The 19579-nt window shown below is 43.7% G+C and overlaps 1 protein-coding gene and 2 long non-coding RNA genes across 6 annotated transcripts; 1 reads left to right on the top strand and 2 right to left on the bottom strand.

Annotated features, from left to right (window-relative positions):
• The first annotated feature begins 7314 nt into the window (after positions 1–7314).
• Positions 7315–18446, top strand: gpr157 (G protein-coupled receptor 157). 4 transcript variants are annotated; one of them, XR_008084878.1, is made up of 5 exons: positions 7315–7871; positions 14896–15109; positions 15399–15593; positions 17205–18257; positions 18298–18446. XR_008084878.1 is itself a non-coding variant. In XM_052484638.1 (4 exons), exons 1-4 carry the CDS (start codon positions 7495–7497, stop codon positions 17442–17444), a joined length of 1026 nt encoding a protein of 341 aa, XP_052340598.1. In that variant the 5' UTR covers positions 7315–7494; the 3' UTR covers positions 17445–18446. The 4 variants fall into 4 exon arrangements, 1 of the variants encoding a protein (XP_052340598.1); XR_008084876.1 differs by having other exon boundaries at positions 17205–18279; positions 18324–18446; XR_008084877.1 differs by having other exon boundaries at positions 17205–18279; positions 18310–18446.
• Positions 9243–12951, bottom strand: LOC127913145 (uncharacterized). Its single transcript, XR_008084880.1, has 2 exons — positions 12630–12951; positions 9243–11909 (listed from the first exon to the last, which is right to left on the bottom strand). It is a non-coding gene; the product is annotated as an uncharacterized LOC127913145 (long non-coding RNA).
• Positions 13455–14797, bottom strand: LOC127913144 (uncharacterized). Its single transcript, XR_008084879.1, has 5 exons — positions 14211–14797; positions 14070–14116; positions 13882–13975; positions 13576–13669; positions 13455–13528 (listed from the first exon to the last, which is right to left on the bottom strand). It is a non-coding gene; the product is annotated as an uncharacterized LOC127913144 (long non-coding RNA).
• Positions 18447–19579: the final 1133 nt, after the last annotated feature.

Raw genomic sequence — 19579 nt, 5'->3', positions numbered from 1 at the left:
TCTCAACCAGCTTCACCTGGAATGCATTTCAACAGTCTTGAAGGAGTTCCAACATATGCTGAGCACTTGTTGGCTGTTTTTCCTTCACTCTTCGGTCCAACTCATCCCAAACCACCTCAATTTGGTTGAGGTCAGGTGACTGTGGAGGCCAGGTTATTTGATGCAGCACTCCCTCTTGGTCAAAGAGCCCCTACACAGCTTGGAGGTGTGTTGGGTCATTGTTCTGTTGGAAAATAAATGATAGTCCCACTAAGCCCAAACCAGATGGGATGGTGTATTGCTGCAGAATGCTGTGGTAGCCATGCTGGTTAAGTGTGCCTTGAATTCTAAATACGTCACAGACAGTGTCACCAGCAAAGCACCATCACACCTCCTCCTCCATGCTTCACGGTGGGAAATACACATGAGATGCACCTACTCTGCATCTCACAAAGACACGGAGGTTGTAACCAAAAATCTCACATTTGGACTCCAGACCAAAGGACAAATTTCGAATGTCTAATGCTCGTGTTTCATGTCTCTTCTTATTATTGGTGTCAATTAGTAGCAATTCAACCATGAAGGCCTGATTCACAAAGTCTCCTCTGAACAGTTGATGTTGAGATGAGTCTGTTACTTGAATTCTGTGAAGCATTTATTTGGGCTGCAATTTCTGAGGCTGGTAACTCTAATGAACTTATCCTCTGCAGCAGAGGTAGCACTGGAACTTCCTTTCCTGTGGCGGTCCTCATGAGAGCCAGTTTCATCATTGTGCTTGATGGTTTTTGCGACTGCACCTGAAGAAACTTTCAAAGTTCATCACATTTTCCGAATTGACTGTCTGAAAATAATGATGGACTGTCGTTTCTCTTTGCTTATTTGAGCTGTTCTTGCCATAATATGCACATATTTTATCAAATAGGGCTATCTTCTGTATACCCCCTCCTCCAACACACTTGATTGTCTCAAACGCGTTAAGAAGGAAAGAAATTCCACAAATTAACTTTTAAGAAGGTACACCTGTTAATTGAAATGGATTCTAGGTGACTACCCCATGAAGTTGGTAGAGAAAATGCCAAGAGTGTCAAAAGCTGTCATCAAGGCAAAGGGTGGCTACTTTGAAGAATCTCAAATACTTTTTTGGTTACTAAATGATTCCATATGTGTTTTTCATAGTTTTTGATGTCTTCACTGTTATTCTACAATGTATAATTTATTTATTTTAAATAAAGAAAAACCCTTGAATGAGTAGGTGTTGTAAAAACTATGGACCAGTAGTGTAATTCAAATCAATATATTGAAAAGTATAGAACAATGAAGATAATACTGTAGCTATAGATATAGAAGTAAAACATTTGAAACACGGGAAGAACAGCTTTTTGGTAAAAATAGGTACAATTTTCTTGTTTATTTAATTTACGGATAGCCAGGGGCACACTCCAACACGCCGACATTTGACAAACTAAGCAGATATGTTTAGTGAGTCCACCAGACCAGAGGCAGTAGGGATGACCAGGGATGTTCTCTGTTTAGTGAGTCCTCCAGATCAGAGGCAGTAGGGACGACCAGGGATGTTCTCTGTTTAGTGAGTCCTCCAGATCAGAGGCAGTAGGGACGACCAGGGATGTTCTCTGTTTAGTGAGTCCTCCAGATCAGAGGCAGTAGGGATGACCAGGGATGTTCTCTGTTTAGTGAGTCCTCCAGATCAGAGGCAGTAGGGATGACCAGGGATGTTCTCTGTTTAGTGGGTCCTCCAGATCAGAGGCAGTAGGGATGACCAGGGATGTTCTCTGTTTAGTGAGTCCACCAGATCAGAGGCAGTAGGGATGACCAGGGATGTTCTCTGTTTAGTGAGTCCTCCAGATCAGAGGCAGTAGGGATGACCAGGGATGTTCTCTGTTTAGTGAGTCCTCCAGATCAGAGGCAGTACGGATGACCAGGGATGTTCTCTTTTTAGTGAGTCTTCCAGATCAGAGGCAGTAGGGATGACCAGGGATGTTCTCTGTTTAGTGAGTCCTCCAGATCAGAGGCAGTAGGGATGACCAGGGATGTTCTCTGTTTAGTGGGTCCTCCAGATCAGAGGCAGTAGGGATGACCAGGGATGTTCTCTGTTTAGTGGGTCCACCAGATCAGAGGCAGTAGGGACGACCAGGGATGTTCTCTGTTTAGTGAGTCCACCAGATCAGAGGCAGTAGGGACAACCAGGGATGTTCTCTGTTTAGTGAGTCCACCAGATCAGAGGCAGTAGGGACGACCAGGGATGTTCTCTGTTTAGTGAGTCCACCAGATCAGAGGCAGTAGGGATGACCAGGGATGTTCTCTGTTTAGTGAGTCCTCCAGATCAGAGGCATAGGGATGACCAGGGATGTTCTCTGTTTAGTGAGTCCTCCAGATCAGAGGCAGTAGGGATGACCAGGGATGTTCTCTGTTTAGTGAATCCACCAGATCAGGAGGGATGACCAGGGATGTTCTCTGTTTAGTGAGTCCTCCAGATCAGAGGCAGTAGGGATGACCAGGGATGTTCTCTGTTTAGTGAGTCCTCCAGATCAGAGGCAGTAGGGATGGCCAGGGATGTTCTCTGTTTAGTGAGTCCTCCAGATCAGAGGCAGTAGGGATGACCAGGGATGTTCTCTGTTTAGTGAGTCCTCCAGATCAGAGGCAGTAGGGATGACCAGGGATGTTCTCTGTTTAGTGAGTCCTCCAGATCAGAGGCAGTAGGGATGGCCAGGGATGTTCTCTGTTTAGTGAGTCCTCCAGATCAGAGGCAGTAGGGACGACCAGGGATGTTCTCTGTTTAGTGAGTCCTCCAGATCGGAGGCAGTAGAGATGTCCAGAGATGTTCTCTGTTTAGTGAGTCCTCCAGATCAGAGATAGTAGAGAAGCCCAGAGATGTTCTCTGTTTAGTGAGTCCTCCAGATCAGAGGCAGTAGGGACGACCAGGGATGTTCTCTGTTTAGTGAGTCTGCCAGATCAGAGGCAGTAGGGACGACCAGGGATGTTCTCTGTTTAGTGAGTCCTCCAGATCAGAGGCAGTAGAGATGACCAGGGATGTTCTCTGTTTAGTGAGTCCTCCAGATCAGAGGCAGTAGGGATGACCAGGGATGTTCTCTGTTTAGTGAGTCCTCCAGATCAGAGGCAGTAGAGATGACCAGGGATGTTCTCTTGAGAAGTATGTGAATTGAACCATTTTCCAGTATTGCTAAGCATTCAAAATGTACTTTTGGGTGTCAGGGAAAATGTATGGAGTAAAAAGTACATGATTTTCTTTCAGAATGTAGTGAAGTAAAGGTAAAAATGGTTTTTAAAAAAAAATAGTAAAGTACATATACCCCCAAAAACTATTTAAGAAGTTCTATACAGTATTTTTACTTCATTATTTTACACCATTGCACTCTCAAACTAAAGGGCAACAGTAGGGCCAAATATAGTCCTTACTGCTTCTTTTTAAAAGTCTTTAGTGCAGTTTACCCAACTGAATGGTGTCTGGGTGAATGTTTTAAGGAGAGTCAATGAGGGGATAATATGTCCAGCAGAGAAACTTTTGTGTGGGTTTCCTACCAGTGTGTAACCAACATTAGCATGAGCAACAATTGTGCAATTCGAGGTTCGCTTTCAAAATAAAAGTCCCCCGATTGAAACATGTGACAACATTCCAACTTTTTTTTAAATTTCAATGGTTCCCAAACTTTTTATAGTCCAGTAACCTTCAAACATTCAACCTCCAGCTGCGTATCTCCTCTAGCACCAGGGTCTGCGCACTCTCAAATGTTGTTTTTGACATCATTGTAAGCCTGCCAAATATAAGAATGAGTGTGAGTTTTTGTCACAACCAGGCTCTTGGGAAGTGACAAAGAGCTCTTATAGGATTAGGACACAAATAATCATGTATAATGTTTCTCTTTATTTAGGACAGACCAGCAGCCTCTGATGAGACACGGGGTGGGGGCCTACACAAATATGTGAACAAGAGCTGGTGCATGATATCTAAAGAAGTCTCAACGTTTTGCTCGCCTGAGGTGGAGTATCTCATGATAAGCTGTAGACTACACTATCTACCTAGAAAGTTTTCATCTGTATTTTTCGTAGCTGTCTACATACCACCACAGACCGATGCTGGCACTAAGACTGCACTCAATGAGCTGTATACCGCCATAAGCAAACAGGAAAATGCTCATCCAGAGGTGGCGCTCCTAGTGGCCGGGGACTTTAATGCAGGGAAACTTACATCAGTTTTGCCTCATTTCTATCAGCATGTTAAATGTGCAACCAGAGGTGGGGAAAACTCTAGACCACCTTTTACTCCACACTCAGAGACACGTACAAAGCTCTCCCTCGCCCTCCATTTGGCAAATCTGACCATAATTCTATCCTCCTGATTCCTGCTTACAAGCAAAAATTAAAGCAGGAATCACCAGTGACACAGTCTATAAGAAAAGTGGTCAGATGAAACAGATGCTAAACTACAGGACTGTTTTGCAGCACAGACTGGAACATGTTCCGGGATTCTTCCGATGGCATTGAGGAGTACACCACACCAGTCACTGGCTTTATCAATAAGTGCATTGATGACGTCGTCCCCACAGTGACTGTACGTACATACCCCAACCAGAAGCCATGGATTACAGGCAACATTTGAAAAACTGGTCATGGCTCACATCAACACCATTATCCCAGAAACCCTAAACCCACTCAAATTTGCATAACGCACCAACAAATCCACAGATGATGCAATCTCTATTGCACTCCACACTGCCCTTTCACATCTGGTCAAAAGGAACACCTATGTGAGAATGCTATTCATTGACTACAGCTCAGCGTTCAACACCATGGTGTCCTCAAAGCTCATCACTAAGCTAAGGACCCTGGGACTAAACACCTCCCTCTGCAAACTGGATCCTGGACTTCCTGACGGGCTGCCCCCAGGTGGTAAGGGTAGATAACAACACATCTGCCACGCTGATCCTGAACACGGGGGCCCCTCAGGGGTGCGTGCTCAGCCCCCTCCTGTACTCCCTGTTCACTCATGACTGCACGGCCAGGCACAACTCCAACACTATATCATTAAGTTTGCTGATGTCACAACAGTGGTAGGCCTGATCACCGACAACGATGAGACAGCCTATAGGGAGGAGGTCAGAGACCTGACCGTGTGGTGCAAGGACAACAACCTCTCCCTCAACGTGATCAAGACAAAGGAGATGATTGGGGACTACAGGAAAAAGAGGGTTTCAAGTTCCTTGGCGTCCACATCACCAACATGATCCAAGCACACCAAGACAGTAATGAAGAGGGCACGACAAACCTATTCCCCCTCAGGAGACTAAAGATTTGGCATGGGTCAACAGATCCTCAAAAGGTTTTACAGCTGCACCATCGAGAGCATTCTGGCGGGTTGCATCGCCGCCTGGTATGGCAACTGCTAGGGCTCTGACCGCATGGCACTACAGAGGGTAGTGAGAGCGGCCCAGTACATCACTGAGGCCAAGCTTCCTGCCATCCAGGACCTCCATACCAGTCGGTGTCAGAGAAAGGCCCTAAAAATTGCCAAAGACTCCAGACACCCTAGTCATAGACTGTTTCCTCTGCTACTCCAAGGCAAGGTACAATAAGCCTCCTAAATAGCTTCTACCCCCCAAGCCATAAGACGAATGAGCAGCTAATCAGCTGCTGCTACTCTCTGTTATTATCTATGCATATCTATGCATAGTCATTAACATCTTATTTGATCATCATTGTGAATAACTCACCACAGGTTAATGAGAATGAGAAGGGATTGCTTGAAAGGATGCACATCACTCTGCAATGTCGGGTTATATGGGAGAGAGTCTCAGTCTTAAATCATTTTCCACACACAGTCTGTGCCTGTATTTAGTTTTCATGCTAGTGAGTGCCGAGAATCAGCATAGGTACGTGGTTGGAAAGGGCATCAGTGTCTTAACAGCGCGATTTTTCAAGGAGGGGTACTCTGAGCACAGCCATATCCAGAAATCTGACTGTGGCTTCTCATTAAATTACATTTTCACAGAACCGCTTGTTGCAATTTCGATGAGGCTCTCTTGTTCAGATATGGGTAAGTGGACTGGAGGCAGGGCATGAAAGGGATAACGAATCCAGTTGTTTGTGTCGTCTGTTTCGGGAAAGTACCTGTGTAATTGCGCACCCATCTCACTCAGGTGCTTCGCTATATCACATTTGACATTGTCTGTAAGCTTGAGTTCATTTGCACAGAAAAAAATCATACAATGATGGAAATACCTGTGTGTTGTCCTTGTTTATGCAGACAGAGAAGAGCTCCAACTTCTTAATCATAGCCTCAATTTTGTCCTGCACATTGAATATAGTTGCGGAGAGAAAAAACATCACCCAGACAGGCCAGTCGTGTGGGGGACTCATCATCATGCAAGTGAAAATGATGGTCAGTAATGAAAACGTTAAGCTCGTCTCTCAATTAAAAAAAAAAAAAACGTGTCAATACTTTGCCCCTTTATAACCAGCGCACTTCTGTATGTTGTAAAAGCGTCACATGGTCGCTGCCCATATCATTGCGTAATGCAGAAAATACAAGAGAGTTCAGGGGCCTTGCTTTAACAAAGTTAACCATTTTCACTGTTGTGTCCAAAACGTCTTTCAATCTGTAAGGCACTTCCTTGGCAGTAAGAGCTTCTTGGTGGATGCTGCAGTGTAGCTAAGGGGCATCGGGAGCAACTGCTTGCACGTTACCACTCCACTATGTCTCCTTGTCATTGTTTTTGCTCCATCGGTACAGATACCAACACACCTTGACCACCAAAGTCCATTTGATGTCACAAAGCTGTCCAGTACTTTAAAAATATCCTCTCCTGTTGTCCTGGTTTCCAGTGGTTTGCAGAAGAGGATGTCTTTCTTAATTGACCCCCCATAAACGTAACGGACATATACCGGGAGCTGTGCCAGGCCTGCCAAGTCTGTTGACTCATCCAACTGTAACGCATATAATTCACTGGCTTGTATGCAAAGCAGTAACTGTTTCAAAACATCTCCAGCCATGTCACTGACGCGTCGTGAAACAGCGTTGTTTGATGAAGGCGTTGTCTGTATAGTTTTTGTTGGCCTTTTCATCACCCAAATGTATAGCCCCGTTGGAAAATCTAAATGAACTGTTTGAAAATGTGAATCACATTTTTATTTGGCTTACCCCCGACGGCATTGCGCGTACACTTATCCCAGTTTGGGAATAGCCGATCTAGTTCAATTGTGTCACGAGTCCACATTTGGATCCGTTTGCATGTTTCGATGGGAGACTTTTATTTTGAAGGCAACCCGCCGATTCTATGAGTGTGCTCACACTAATGTTGTTCATGACACACACATTAACTTTACAACTACAGTTTTCAGGATCCTTTGACGCGGTGACTTGTTCACCCAAGCAACTAGGCCTATTCGTTGATGGAATAAGTGTATATTGGAATGCTGGAAAACTATTCGTGCCTTGTTAGTGAGTGTAGATTGACCTAGCGCGCAGAAGTTTTGGATATCATGGCTGTTGATAATCAGACTGTTGTGTACATTTCAGAACAGATAGTTATTTTGATTTCGTGTGCCCTGTCTTTTTTGGGCTCTTTACTTATTATCTTTACGTACATCATTTGGCCAGATTTGAGGACAACGCCGAGAACACTTCTGGTCTACTTGTCCGTGGCTGACTTGTTGTCTGCGGGCTCGTACGCATACGGAGTTTGGAGTGTCTTTGAATCAAACTCTGTGGATTGCGTCGTTCAAGGAGCGATATCTACTTTCGCCAACACCAGTTCGTTTTTCTGGACTGTCGCTATCGCTATATATCTGTACATTTTAATCGTCAAGTCGAATCAAAGACAAGCTGACAGCTTCGTGTTATGTTTTCACGTTATCAGGTGGGTACTTGCGCTTGATTCATTTTCATATAATCAAAATAATAACAGTTGTATAAACTGTGAAATGTTTTTTGATTGATTAGATTTGAGTTTGGGATATGGTCTGTGAAATATCAAGGCCAAGAGTCACCTGATCCAGCTATGTTGTTTCTCTACTCTAGTATGACGCGTTTATGAATATTCATGAGGAATATATTACCTTTTCAATACCTGGGAACTAAAGCACTTCTGACGTTACGCTGTTTCACCATGTAACTTGGTATTAATTCCGCGTTCACATACGAGTCGCAACTATGAAACTGACATTTCCAACCTTCTAACTGGTTGTAGTTATGCACGTGCTGCGTTCAAGGAGTCAGCAAGTCAGACATTTCCGAGTTTAGTTCGGACGAGCATGTGTACGCGGCATATAAATTCTGTCACCTGGTATTGTACATATGGTAGACGTATTATACATTGTACTGTAGTGTAAACTATTGATACTGCTTCAAACCTTATGAAAATTAGACTCTGAGCGTCTTCAGGGCTACACCTGAAGCACATGCACACCTATTGTGTCCTGTTTACTCAATTTGGCTAAATTAACACCCAATTAATACTCAATTAATGGTCAATTAATACCGAATGACACATTAGAGCATGTTTTACAGTACACCTTACATCCAGTCCACTGAAATAGAGTTGAATGGACACCACAGAAACATGGTAGGTTTCTTATTGATAAACAATACAGAAAGGATAGTCTGCCTTTTGGACAATTTTTTCACTGAGTTGCTATTTAAGCAATAAGGCCCGAGGAGGTGTGGTATATGGACAATATACCACGGCTAAGGGCTGTTCTTCAGCACGACGCAATGCGGAATACCTGGACACAGCCCTTAGCCGTGGTATATTGGCCAAAAAACACAAACCCCTATTATAAACTGGTTACCAATATAATTAGAGCAGTAAAAATATATATTTTGTCATACCTGTTATATACGGTCTGATATACCATGGCTGTCAGGACTTGACCCACCCAGTTTATATATTCTTTTGTATATAACATCAAAACCCTTTCTCCGCCTCAGAGCCCAGGCAGTGGACATGCCTTGTTACAATGTGTGTTGTGTTCTATAATGAATTCTCCAGTGATCCCTTTTCTATTGAACCTTACACAACAGAACCATTTCACTCAACAAGGCCATTCATAGTACATGAATAATAACAAACATACAGTTGAAGTCGGAAGTTTACATACACCATAGCCAAATACATTTAAACTCAGTTTTTCACAATTCCTGACATTTAATCAGAGTAAAAATGCATTGTCTCAGGTCAGTTAGGATCACCACTGTTAAGAATTTTTTGATGATTTAAAAAAAAAAAAGATTTGATGATGCACAAAGTAGATGTCCTAACCGACTTGCCAAAACTATAGTTTGATATCAAGAAATGTGTGGAGGGGTTGAAAAACAAGTTTTACTGACTCCTACCTAGGTCTATGTAAACTTCCGACTTCAACTGTTTATGTGATTATAGGTGCCAAATCATACTTTAGTTCCTATTTGAAATCATTTGTAATACTTTATCTGGCCTTGATTGAGCTTGCCTGCTCCAATGGAAGCAATAGAAATGGTTGCAAAAGTGCAACCCCCATCCTGCACTCCAGACAGACCAGAGAAAACGCTGAAATGATTCGTAAGATGTTGAATAGTATTTGAACCAAGTTTTGATCCCAGTACACTTTTTCTATAAACCAGCTCAAAAGGGAGCAGTTGATTGAGGTTTCTGTACCTTGTGTCCCAAAGGGCCCTCCATGCCCTACAGTGCATTCGGAGAGATATCGGACCCCTGCCCTTTTTTCACATTTTGTTACATTACAGCCTTATTCTAAAATGGATTCGCTTGTTGTTTTTCCCCTCCTCCATTTACACACAATACCCCATAATGATGAAGCAAAAACAGTTGTTGTAAAAAAAACATCCTAATTTACATAAGTTTTCAGACCCTTTGCTATGAGACTCGAAATAGATCTCGGGTGCATCCTGTTTCCATTGATCATCCTTGAGATGTTTCTACAACTTGATTGGTGTTGTCTCTACCTTCTTGCCCTTTGTGCTGTTGTCTGTGCCCAATAATCAAATCAAATCAAATGTATTTATATAGCCCTTCGTACATCAGCTGATATCTCAAAGTGCTGTACAGAAACCCAGCCGAAAACCCCAAACAGCAAACAATGCAGGTGTAAAAGCACGGTGGCTAGGAAAAACTCCCTAGAAAGGCCAAAACCTCGGAAGAAACCTAGAGAGGAACCGGGCTATGTGGGGTGGCCAGTGTTTGTACCCTGTTTTGTGTCGCTACCATGCTGTGTTGTCATATGTTACTGCCTTTTCTATATTGTTGTCTCAGGTCTCTATGTTGTGGTTTCTCTCGTTGTGATGTGTGTTTTGCTATAATATGTATTTGTTTTAAATCCCAGGCCCCCGTCCCTGCAGGAGGCCTTTTGGTAGGCCGTCATTGTAAATAAGAATTTGTTCTTAACTGACTTGCCTAGTTAAAGGTTTAAAGGTTTAAATAACAAACAATTGGAGACCACCTGTGGTAAAGTCTATTGATTGGATATGATTTGGAAAGGCAACACACCTGTCTATATTTAAGGTCCTAAGAGCGTCTGCTAAATCACTTAAATGTAAATGTAAATGTCCCAAAGTTGACAGTGAATGTCAGAGCACCAAGCCACCAAGCCATGAGGTCGATGGAATTGTCCGTAGAGCTCCGAGGCAGGATTGTGTCGAGGCACAGGTCTGGGGAAGGGTACCAAAAAATGTCTGCAGCATTGAAGGTCCCCAAGAACACAGTGGCCTCCATCATTCTTAAATGGAAGTTTGGAACCACAGACTCTTCCTAGAGCTTGCCGCCCGGCCAAACTGAGCAATCTGGGGAGAAGGGTCTTGGTCACAGAGGTGACCAAGAACCCAATGTTCCTCTGGAGATAAAACCTTCCAGTAGGACAACCATCTCTGCAGCACTCCACCTATCAGGCCTTTATGGTAGGGTGGCCAGGCGGAAGCCACTCCTCAGCAAAAGGCACATGATGGCCCGCTTGGAGTTTGCCAAATGGCACCTAAAGGACTCTCAGACCGTGAGAAACAATATTCTCTGGTCGGATGAAACCAAGATTGCATACTTTGGCCTGAATGCCAAGTGTCACATCTGGAGGAATCCTGGCACCATCCCTATGGTGAAGCATGGTGGAGGCAGCATCATGCTGTGGGGATGTTTTTCAGTGACAGGCACTGGGAGACTAGTCAGGATCGAGGGAAAGATGAACGGAGCAAAATACACAGAGATCCTTGATGAAAACCTGCTCCAGAGCGCTCAGGACCTCTGACTGGGGGCGAAGGTTCACCTTCCAACAGGACAACGACCCAAAGCTCACAGCCAAGATAACGCAGGAGTGGCTTCGGGACAAGTCTATGAATGTCCATGAGGGGCCCAGACTTGAACCCGATCGAACATCTCTGGAGACCTGAAAATTGCTGTGCAGGTCCCCTCTAACCTGACAGAGCTTGAGAGGATCTGCAGAGAAGAATGGGAGAAACTCCCTGAATACTGGTGTGCCAAACTTGTAGCCTCATACCCAAGAAGTCTCGAAGATATACTTGCCGAATGCACTGTATTTATGAATGGCCTTACCCATGCCTCCTGTAAGACTCTGTATTTATGAAATGGCCTTACCCATGCCTCCTGTAAGAATCTGTATTTATGAATGGCCTTACCCATGCCTCCTGTTAGACTCTGTATTTATGAAATGGCCTTACCCATGCCTCCTGTTAGACTCTGTATTTATGAAATGGCCTTACCCATGCCTCCTGTAAGACTCTGTATTTATGAAATGGCCTTACCCATGCCTCCTGTTAGACTCTGTATTTATCTGTATTTATGAAATGGCCTTACCCATGCCTCCTGTAAGACTCTGTATTTATGAAATGGCCTTACCCATGCCTCCTGTCAGACTCTGTTTCATCTGTATTTATGAAATGGCCTTACCCATGCCTCTTGTAAGACTCTGTATTTATGAAATGGCCTTACCCATGCCTCCTGTAAGACTCTGTATTTATGAAATGGCCTTACCCATGCCTCCTGTAAGACTCTGTTTCATCTGTATTTATGAATGGCATCTGTATTCTGTATTTATGAAATGGCCTTACCCATGCCTCCTGTAAGACTCTGTATTTATGAAATGGCCTTACCCATGCCTGTAAGACTCTGTATTTAGAAATGGCAAGACTCTGTATTTATGAAATGGCCTTACCCATGCCTCCTGTCTGTAGACTCTGTATTTATGAAATGGCCTTACCCATGCCTCCTGTAAGACTTTGTATTTATGAAATGGCCTTACCCATGCCTCCCTGTAAGACTCTGTTTCATCTGTAAGACTTTATTTATGAAATGGCCTTACCCATGCCTCCTGTAAGACTCTGTATTTATGAAATGGCTTTGCCTCCTGTAAGACTTTTTATGAAATGGCCTTACCCATGCCTCCTGTAAGACCTCTGTATTTATGATATGGCACCCATGCCTCCTGTAAGACTCTGTATTTATGAAATGGACTCTGTATTTAAAATGGCCTTACCCATGCCTCCTGTACCCATGCCTCCTGTAAGACTCTGTTTCATCTGTATTTATGAAATGGCCTTACCCATGCCTCCTGTTAGACTCTGTATTTATGAAATGGTCTTAAGACCTGTATTTATGAAATGGTCTTACCCATACCTCCTGTAAGACTCTGTTTCATCTGTATTTATGAATGGCCTTACCCATGCCTCCTGTCAGACTCTGTATTTATGAAATGGCCTTACCCATACCTCCTGTAAGACTCTGTTTCATCTGTATTTGTGCTACGAAGCAAAAATCAAATCAAATTTTATTTGTCACATACACATGGTTAGCAGATGTTAATGCGAGTGTAGCGAAATGCTTGTGCTTCTAGTTCCGACTATGCAGTGATAACCAACAAGTAATCTAACTAACAATTCCAAAACTACTGTCTTAAAAATGCGTCATAATGAAGGTTTACTGCTTCCTCTCTAATATATGAGTAGTATTTTGAATTTGAAAACATTGTTTTTCTACATTTTAATTTATAAATATTGAAAAAGTATACGTGAATATTGAACTATTTTTGATTTGGTCAATTTTACAATATATTGTTTAACATAATATATTTCAGAGTGGGATCACTGGGTGAAAAAAATATATTTCAGTTATTTTTGTATTTAATAATTTGCTAAAATTTCTAAACTTGTTTTTGCTTTGTCATTTATGGGGTATTGTGTGTAGATTGTGTGGAGTGGGGGGGGCGATTGTCATCTGTTTTAGGATAAGGCTCTTATGTAACAATGTGGAAAAAGTCAAGGGGTCTGACTACTTTCCGAGTGCAATGTATATAATGCCCTGGTCAACAGTAGTGTCCTATAGATGGAATAGGGTACCTGAATGGAATGAGTCCAGAAATATCATTCAATTATATTATGAGTCGTGAATTGAAGATGTTGGCCCTCAGTGAGTGGGAGATTATCTGAGCGCGCAGGGTGTCACGCTCTCCCTCAGTGAGTGGAAGATTACCTGAACGCGCAGGGCGTCACGCTCTCCCTCAGTGAGTGGAAGATTACCTGAACGCGCAGGGCTTCACGCTCTCCCTCAGTGAGTGGAAGATTACCTGAACGCGCAGGGCGTCACGCTCTCCCTCAGTGAGTGGAAGATTACCTGAACGCGCAGGGCGTCACGCTCTCCCTCAGTGAGTGGAAGATTACCTGAGGGCAGGGCATCACGCTCTCCCTCAGTGAGTGGAAGATTACCTGAATGCGCAGGGCGTCACGCTCTCCCTCAGTGAGTGGAAGATTACCTGAACGCTCAGGGCGTCACGCTCTCCCTCAGTGAGTGGAAGATTACCTCAGGGGGCGTCAGTGGAAGATTACCTGAACGCGCAGGGCGTCACGCTCTCCCTCGGTGAGTGGAAGATTACCTGAACGCGCAGGGCGTCACGCTCTCCCTCAGTGAGTGGAAGATTACCTGAACGCGCAGGGCGTCACGCTCTCCCTCAGTGAGTGGAAGATTACCTGAACGCTCAGGGCGTCACGCTCTCCCTCGGTGAGTGGAAGATTACCTGAATGCGCAGGGCGTCACGCTCTCCCTCAGTGAGTGGAAGATTACCTGAACGCGCAGGGCGTCACGCTCTCCCTCAGTGAGTGGAAGATTACCTGAACGCTCAGGGCGTCACGCTCTCCCTCAGTGAGTGGAAGATTACCTGAACGCGCAGGGCGTCACGCTCTCCCTCGGTGAGTGGAAGATTACCTGAACGCGCAGGGCGTCACGCTCTCCCTCAGTGAGTGGAAGATTACCTGAACACTGCAGGCAATGGGCTTGTTGAGCATTGCAGGCGGCTACCGACTGACTGATCTACAAATCACCTTGCATCACATATAACCGCTGGCTTATTATTTTTTTAGATCAGTCAGTTACCATTTACCCCCAATGCATCATGGGTATGATGCTCTCGAACACGGCCAACATCTCATCTTGGGTTTTAAGGCTCAAAATTAAAGGGGGAGCATGTTGAAATGTTACACACTGAGTGGTTCTGTTTCGTATAGTTAAACGATAGTGAAATAAAGTCGATTCAGTTTACATACAGGCTACTGAAATGTTACACTATATATGACTGTGTGACTTTGCAGGAAGTGAGTTGCAGATTTTGGGGTTGCACTTTCAACATGTAGGCTATATAGGGAGGCCTATTAACAGTATTTCTTAGTAGCATGACATAGTTGTACATAATGATCACCAGACTGTAGAGGAAGTGTGTGGCTGGCAAGCTAGTCAGGAGGTTCACAATTAAATGTTAATTAATTAATTATTCCTGCTCATCCACCACCACCTTCTCTTCCTCCTCTTCCCCTGTCTCCTCCTCTTCCCCTGTCTCCTCCTCCACCTCTTCCTCCTCTTCCCCTGTCTCCTCCTCCACCTCTTCCTCCCCCAGCTGGGGCATCCCTCTAGGTATCACAGTAGCAGCTCTGGCTCTGGGCCGTATTGGCTTCGATGCATCGGAGGTGTCTGTGGGCTGGTGCTGGGTGAGGATCCAGGCTCCAGACCATGTCCTGTGGATGCTGCTCACTGGGAAGATATGGGAGTTCCTGGCCTATCTCACCCTCCCCGTCCTCTATGTCCTCATCAAGAAGCACATCCACAGAGCGGTGAGGATCTGTTACAATCTATATCCCAGTACTATTGAAGTGGTAACCGGGGTGAAATTTGGGGAGGAATGCATGTCATTTAAAAAATATATATAAAAAAAATTACCAAAAAATTAAAATGTTTAGCTAAATTCATGATGATATCACTGCGGTTTTACATTGATTTCGCAGAGTTCTCGAGGTGGCTTTACTAATTCCAGTGTAGACTATCACAGACATTTTCCATGGCAGGTCTCAAGCACATTTATCCACTTGATAAATATTCCTGTTTTCTCTCTATTTCGTCCAGCATGCGGCTCTGTCTGAGTACCGGCCCATCCTGGCCTGCAGTCCTCTGTCCCAGTCCCTTTCCAATATGGCCGACAGGAAGTTGACCCTTATCCCCATCATCTTCATCGCCCTGCGTATCTGGAGTACCGTGCGTTTCCTGCTGATGCTGGCTGACTCGCCCGCCAGGCAGAACCCTGTTCTCGTCACGCTACATGTGAGTTTGTGTTGGCACATCTCCAGGACTCCATGTTCTATCCTCACCAATGATTCTCATAACCTGCTGCAGTAGGGTTTCCTTTAGCCGGTAAGAGCCGACTTTTGTTCCGATTTTAGAAAAGCCAATAAATAAAATTGCCAGCGGCCCGGTTGTCTAGAAGAAGAAACAATCCCATTGTGAAATAATGTTTTATAGCCTCTTCATTGAAGGAAATGCATAAGATTGGTCATGTTTATCGGTCTGTAGGTTCATTAGCAAAATATAGTGGAATTAACTTGACGTTTTGTGTAGTATATTTGTTATGGATCTTATTCATCACATGGTCTTTGCGCTGTCTAATATATTTTCCACCCAAGGGGTGCTGCTACAGCATCGTATGGTGCTTTCAAGACAACTGCGAACTCAGAAAAATACGAGGTCCAATCATGACATCGGTGATCTTCAGGTCGGAAAGTTGGAGCTCCTAGAAAGAGGCTTGACTTCTCGAGTTGTAATTCGGAATTGCATGACCATTGAAAACGACTTTTCCCAGTCGGAGCTCCTCCAGTTCAAAGTTGTCTTGAACGCACTGAAGTCTGAGATTTCCGAGGACCCAGATGTTTTAAACGCGGCATCAAACAAACGACAACGGAAGGCAGGCTTCATCAGCGCGACACACACCACTTTGGTTGGAGGCCGTATGAATTTAGTCATAAACATATATTCAATCGTTTGAAACCTCAACTATTTTAATACATATTAAGCGGCACGTAATTACCTTGCTTTAAAGTAGCTTAGTAGATCTCATCTACATTTTTAACGGATATTTTCATCTTTGTCACATGAAACCGCTCGCATTTGCAGTGTGCCCTTTTGACAACGGTGCTTTTCCCGCGAATTGCGTTATGGAACGAACATTCGCGCATTGCCTACCGCCTTCTGCGTATTGCTTCTCTTTATAATGTGAATAAATAATAGTTTATCAACATTTTAAGATAAATGTTATCTGTTCCATCAGACTCTTTTTTTTAACGTTTTTTAAATGTTTAATTGGCCTACTGGTTGTATGACTTTGGGATCTATCTTCCCACTAGGCTATTTGTTTCTCGACAAAGCTGATCAATAGAATAGGTAGCCTAAACTTTTCTATTATAGTAGATTGACATAAGGATAGTGACATTTGCTGTTTTATTATTCATCTTTTTGGCGAAGGAAAGGTAAACGCGGACAGTTATTTTAACATGTTCAAAGTGCACATCGGAATTAGTTGCGTTCTCGACTTGCATGTTCTGTTAATTTTAATGACGTGTCTGTCATTCAGAGCACAGTGGGTGAACACTAATCAGGTTATGTACCCTGTAGAATGTCTGGTACATTTAGAACGCTGCAGGTGAAATGTTCAGCACCACATTTTCCTAATGGAAACCCTTGTATGCCGTATAGGAACCTTTAGCAACAAATATCAGTACCTGTCTATCCATCCACCAACCCCTCTTTCCTTCATTCCATCTTTTACATTAATCCTTTAGTCATATATCCATCCACCAACCCCTCTTTCCTTCATTCCATCTTTTACATTCATCCTTTAGTCATATATCCATCCGTTAATGGTGTCATCTGTTTCTCTAGGGCATTGGGAACACCTTCCAGGGAGCTGCAAACTGTATCATGTTTGTCCTGTTCACCCAGCCAATCCGCTCCCGTCTCTCCACCATGCTCTGCTGCTGCTCCTGCAGGGGCAGGTCTGGGGCCTCCCTCATACCCTCCAACACACCCAACCACAGTGGTTTGGGCCTGGATGTGGAGACCCCCTCACAACCAGAGGACACCCTGAATACCAGCTCTCGTGGCTGGCCGGACGGCTGCTGACCCTGGATCTGAATGGCTAGACGGAGCACGCTCGCACCCTGACTGGCTTTCTGAGACACTTTTCACACTACTGAGTCGAGCTTTACTTCGCTGGCCACATCCTCTGCTATAGATGCCTGGTGCTGTGTGAAAGCAGAGATGTTGAGTTGGGGGTTGGAAACAAACTTCCATACTGCAGTCCACTCATTAATGCAAGTGGGGGGGTTGCAAATTCTGCAGACATGTGCACGTTGTACGGCCTCTCCTGACAGGCCACACATTCAACATGCACTTTAGGTGATGAGGATAATCAAAGCGTTAAGCATGTCGTTTGTGTTGGAAGAGATGACTTGCTGTGTTCAGTCACTAGCATTGGACCATCCATAAGGGTGAACGCCAAGGTCATTCTAGCGGTCAAGTTGTACATAGGGGCTCTGTTCAAAAGTTGTGCGCTATATAGGGAATAGGGTGCCATTTGGGAAGCACATGTGGATTTATTTTTAATTTTATTTTTCTTCCCCCAAGGCAAATTTTATGTTCTAACATATCTTCCTATTCTTGTATTAGAGAAACAGACAGTGCAATTTAATATTGTTATTTTTATACCGGGTTATCGTTGAGTTTATAGCATTGTTTAACAATGTACTTTTGTATATCAAATTAATTTTGCATCTATACTGTTTTTGTAAATGGGCCCCATATCATTACTACCAATGACGTTTACAAAAGCCCACAACCTACTGAAAGATGGCGGCCAATTTGGCTGTACGAAGAGTCCATGTTCTGAAAAGGGCTCTCGCTCAACATAGTATATTGGTAAAGAGGAAGGTGAAGGTGTGAAGGTAAAGGTGTGAAGGTAAAGAGGAAGGTGAAGGTAAAGAGGAAGGTGAAGGTGTGAAGGTAAAGGTGTGCCTTTATCAATAGCTGTCTACTTTGCCTTCTTTTTCTACTTCTTTTGGGTTTTTTTAACTGATGTTTTTGAAATGTAAATCAGAATAAAGACTAATAAATCCACTAAAGACTCTGATCTCTGAGCTACAACTGTCCTTTTCCTCTGTCAACTCCATATCCTGAACAATGTCTTTTAATTAGGCGATGCATTGCTTTTTGCAGAAAAATAACATTAAAGCTATACTTATATATATTTTTTGGGGCTAATGTGTCAGGCCTGGTCAAATGTAGTGCACTACTCTGGTCTAAAGTAGTGCACTATATAGGGAATAGGACTCTGGTCTAAATAGGGAATAGGACTCTGGTCTAAAGTAGTGCACTATATAGGGAATAGGACTCTGGTCTAAATAGGGAATAGGACTCTGGTCTAAAGTAGTGCACTATATATAGGAAATAGGACTCTGGTCTAAATAGGGAATAGGACTCTGGTCTAAAGTAGTGCACTATATAGGGAATAGGACTCTGGTCTAAATAGGGAATAGGACTCTGGTCTAAAGTAGTGCACTATATAGGGAATAGGACTCTGGTCTAAAGTAGTGCACTATATAGGAAATAGGGTGCCATTTTGGATGCAGAGAAAGTGCTGCTGTGTTTACAGGGAGAACTGCTCTCAACCAGGAGGGATTATTGTTTTATTGACCTTTCCAGAGGTCAAGTGGCTGTTGCAGGAGTCACTGATTGAAGAGTGAGAATGGTTGGTAAAAGTTGATTTATTGATCATTCTGTGGTCTCTCTAATTGTGATTGATTAGACATGTTGTGTGAAGATAAAAGAGGAATTGCTTTATTGTATTGTCACAAGACGCAAAGAATAGTTTTTGTGTCTCTGGCTCGGTAGATGTGGTGCTCTGTGGGCAGTCTAACACTGTATGTGGTGTCATTTGCCATGGGCAATCAGTCAGCCCTTCTCCTTTATGTCCTAACCAAAACATACAGTCCCTACATTGTGCTCTCGATGTTGCAGTTCAGTTTCCCTTATTATTATTATTTATTATGGGGTCAACGAACAATGGATCTTTTTGTTTTATAAAAAGAACAACAAAGGCCTGAGGATAGACCCTTCTAGCCTGGTGCCAGATGTGTTTGTGCTGTCTTGCCAACTCCTATGGTCAGTGGAGGCTGCTGAGGGGAAGACGGCTCATAATGGCTGGGAACCATGTGTTTGATGCCATTCTGCTGCATCCATTACCACGAGCCTGTCCTCAA

Source organism: Oncorhynchus keta, chromosome 28 (genome assembly GCF_023373465.1).
Source record: "Oncorhynchus keta strain PuntledgeMale-10-30-2019 chromosome 28, Oket_V2, whole genome shotgun sequence".
NCBI lineage: Eukaryota > Metazoa > Chordata > Actinopteri > Salmoniformes > Salmonidae > Oncorhynchus > Oncorhynchus keta.
Note: the sequence above shows the minus strand (reverse complement) of the source record. Positions and strands in the feature narration are given on the sequence as shown.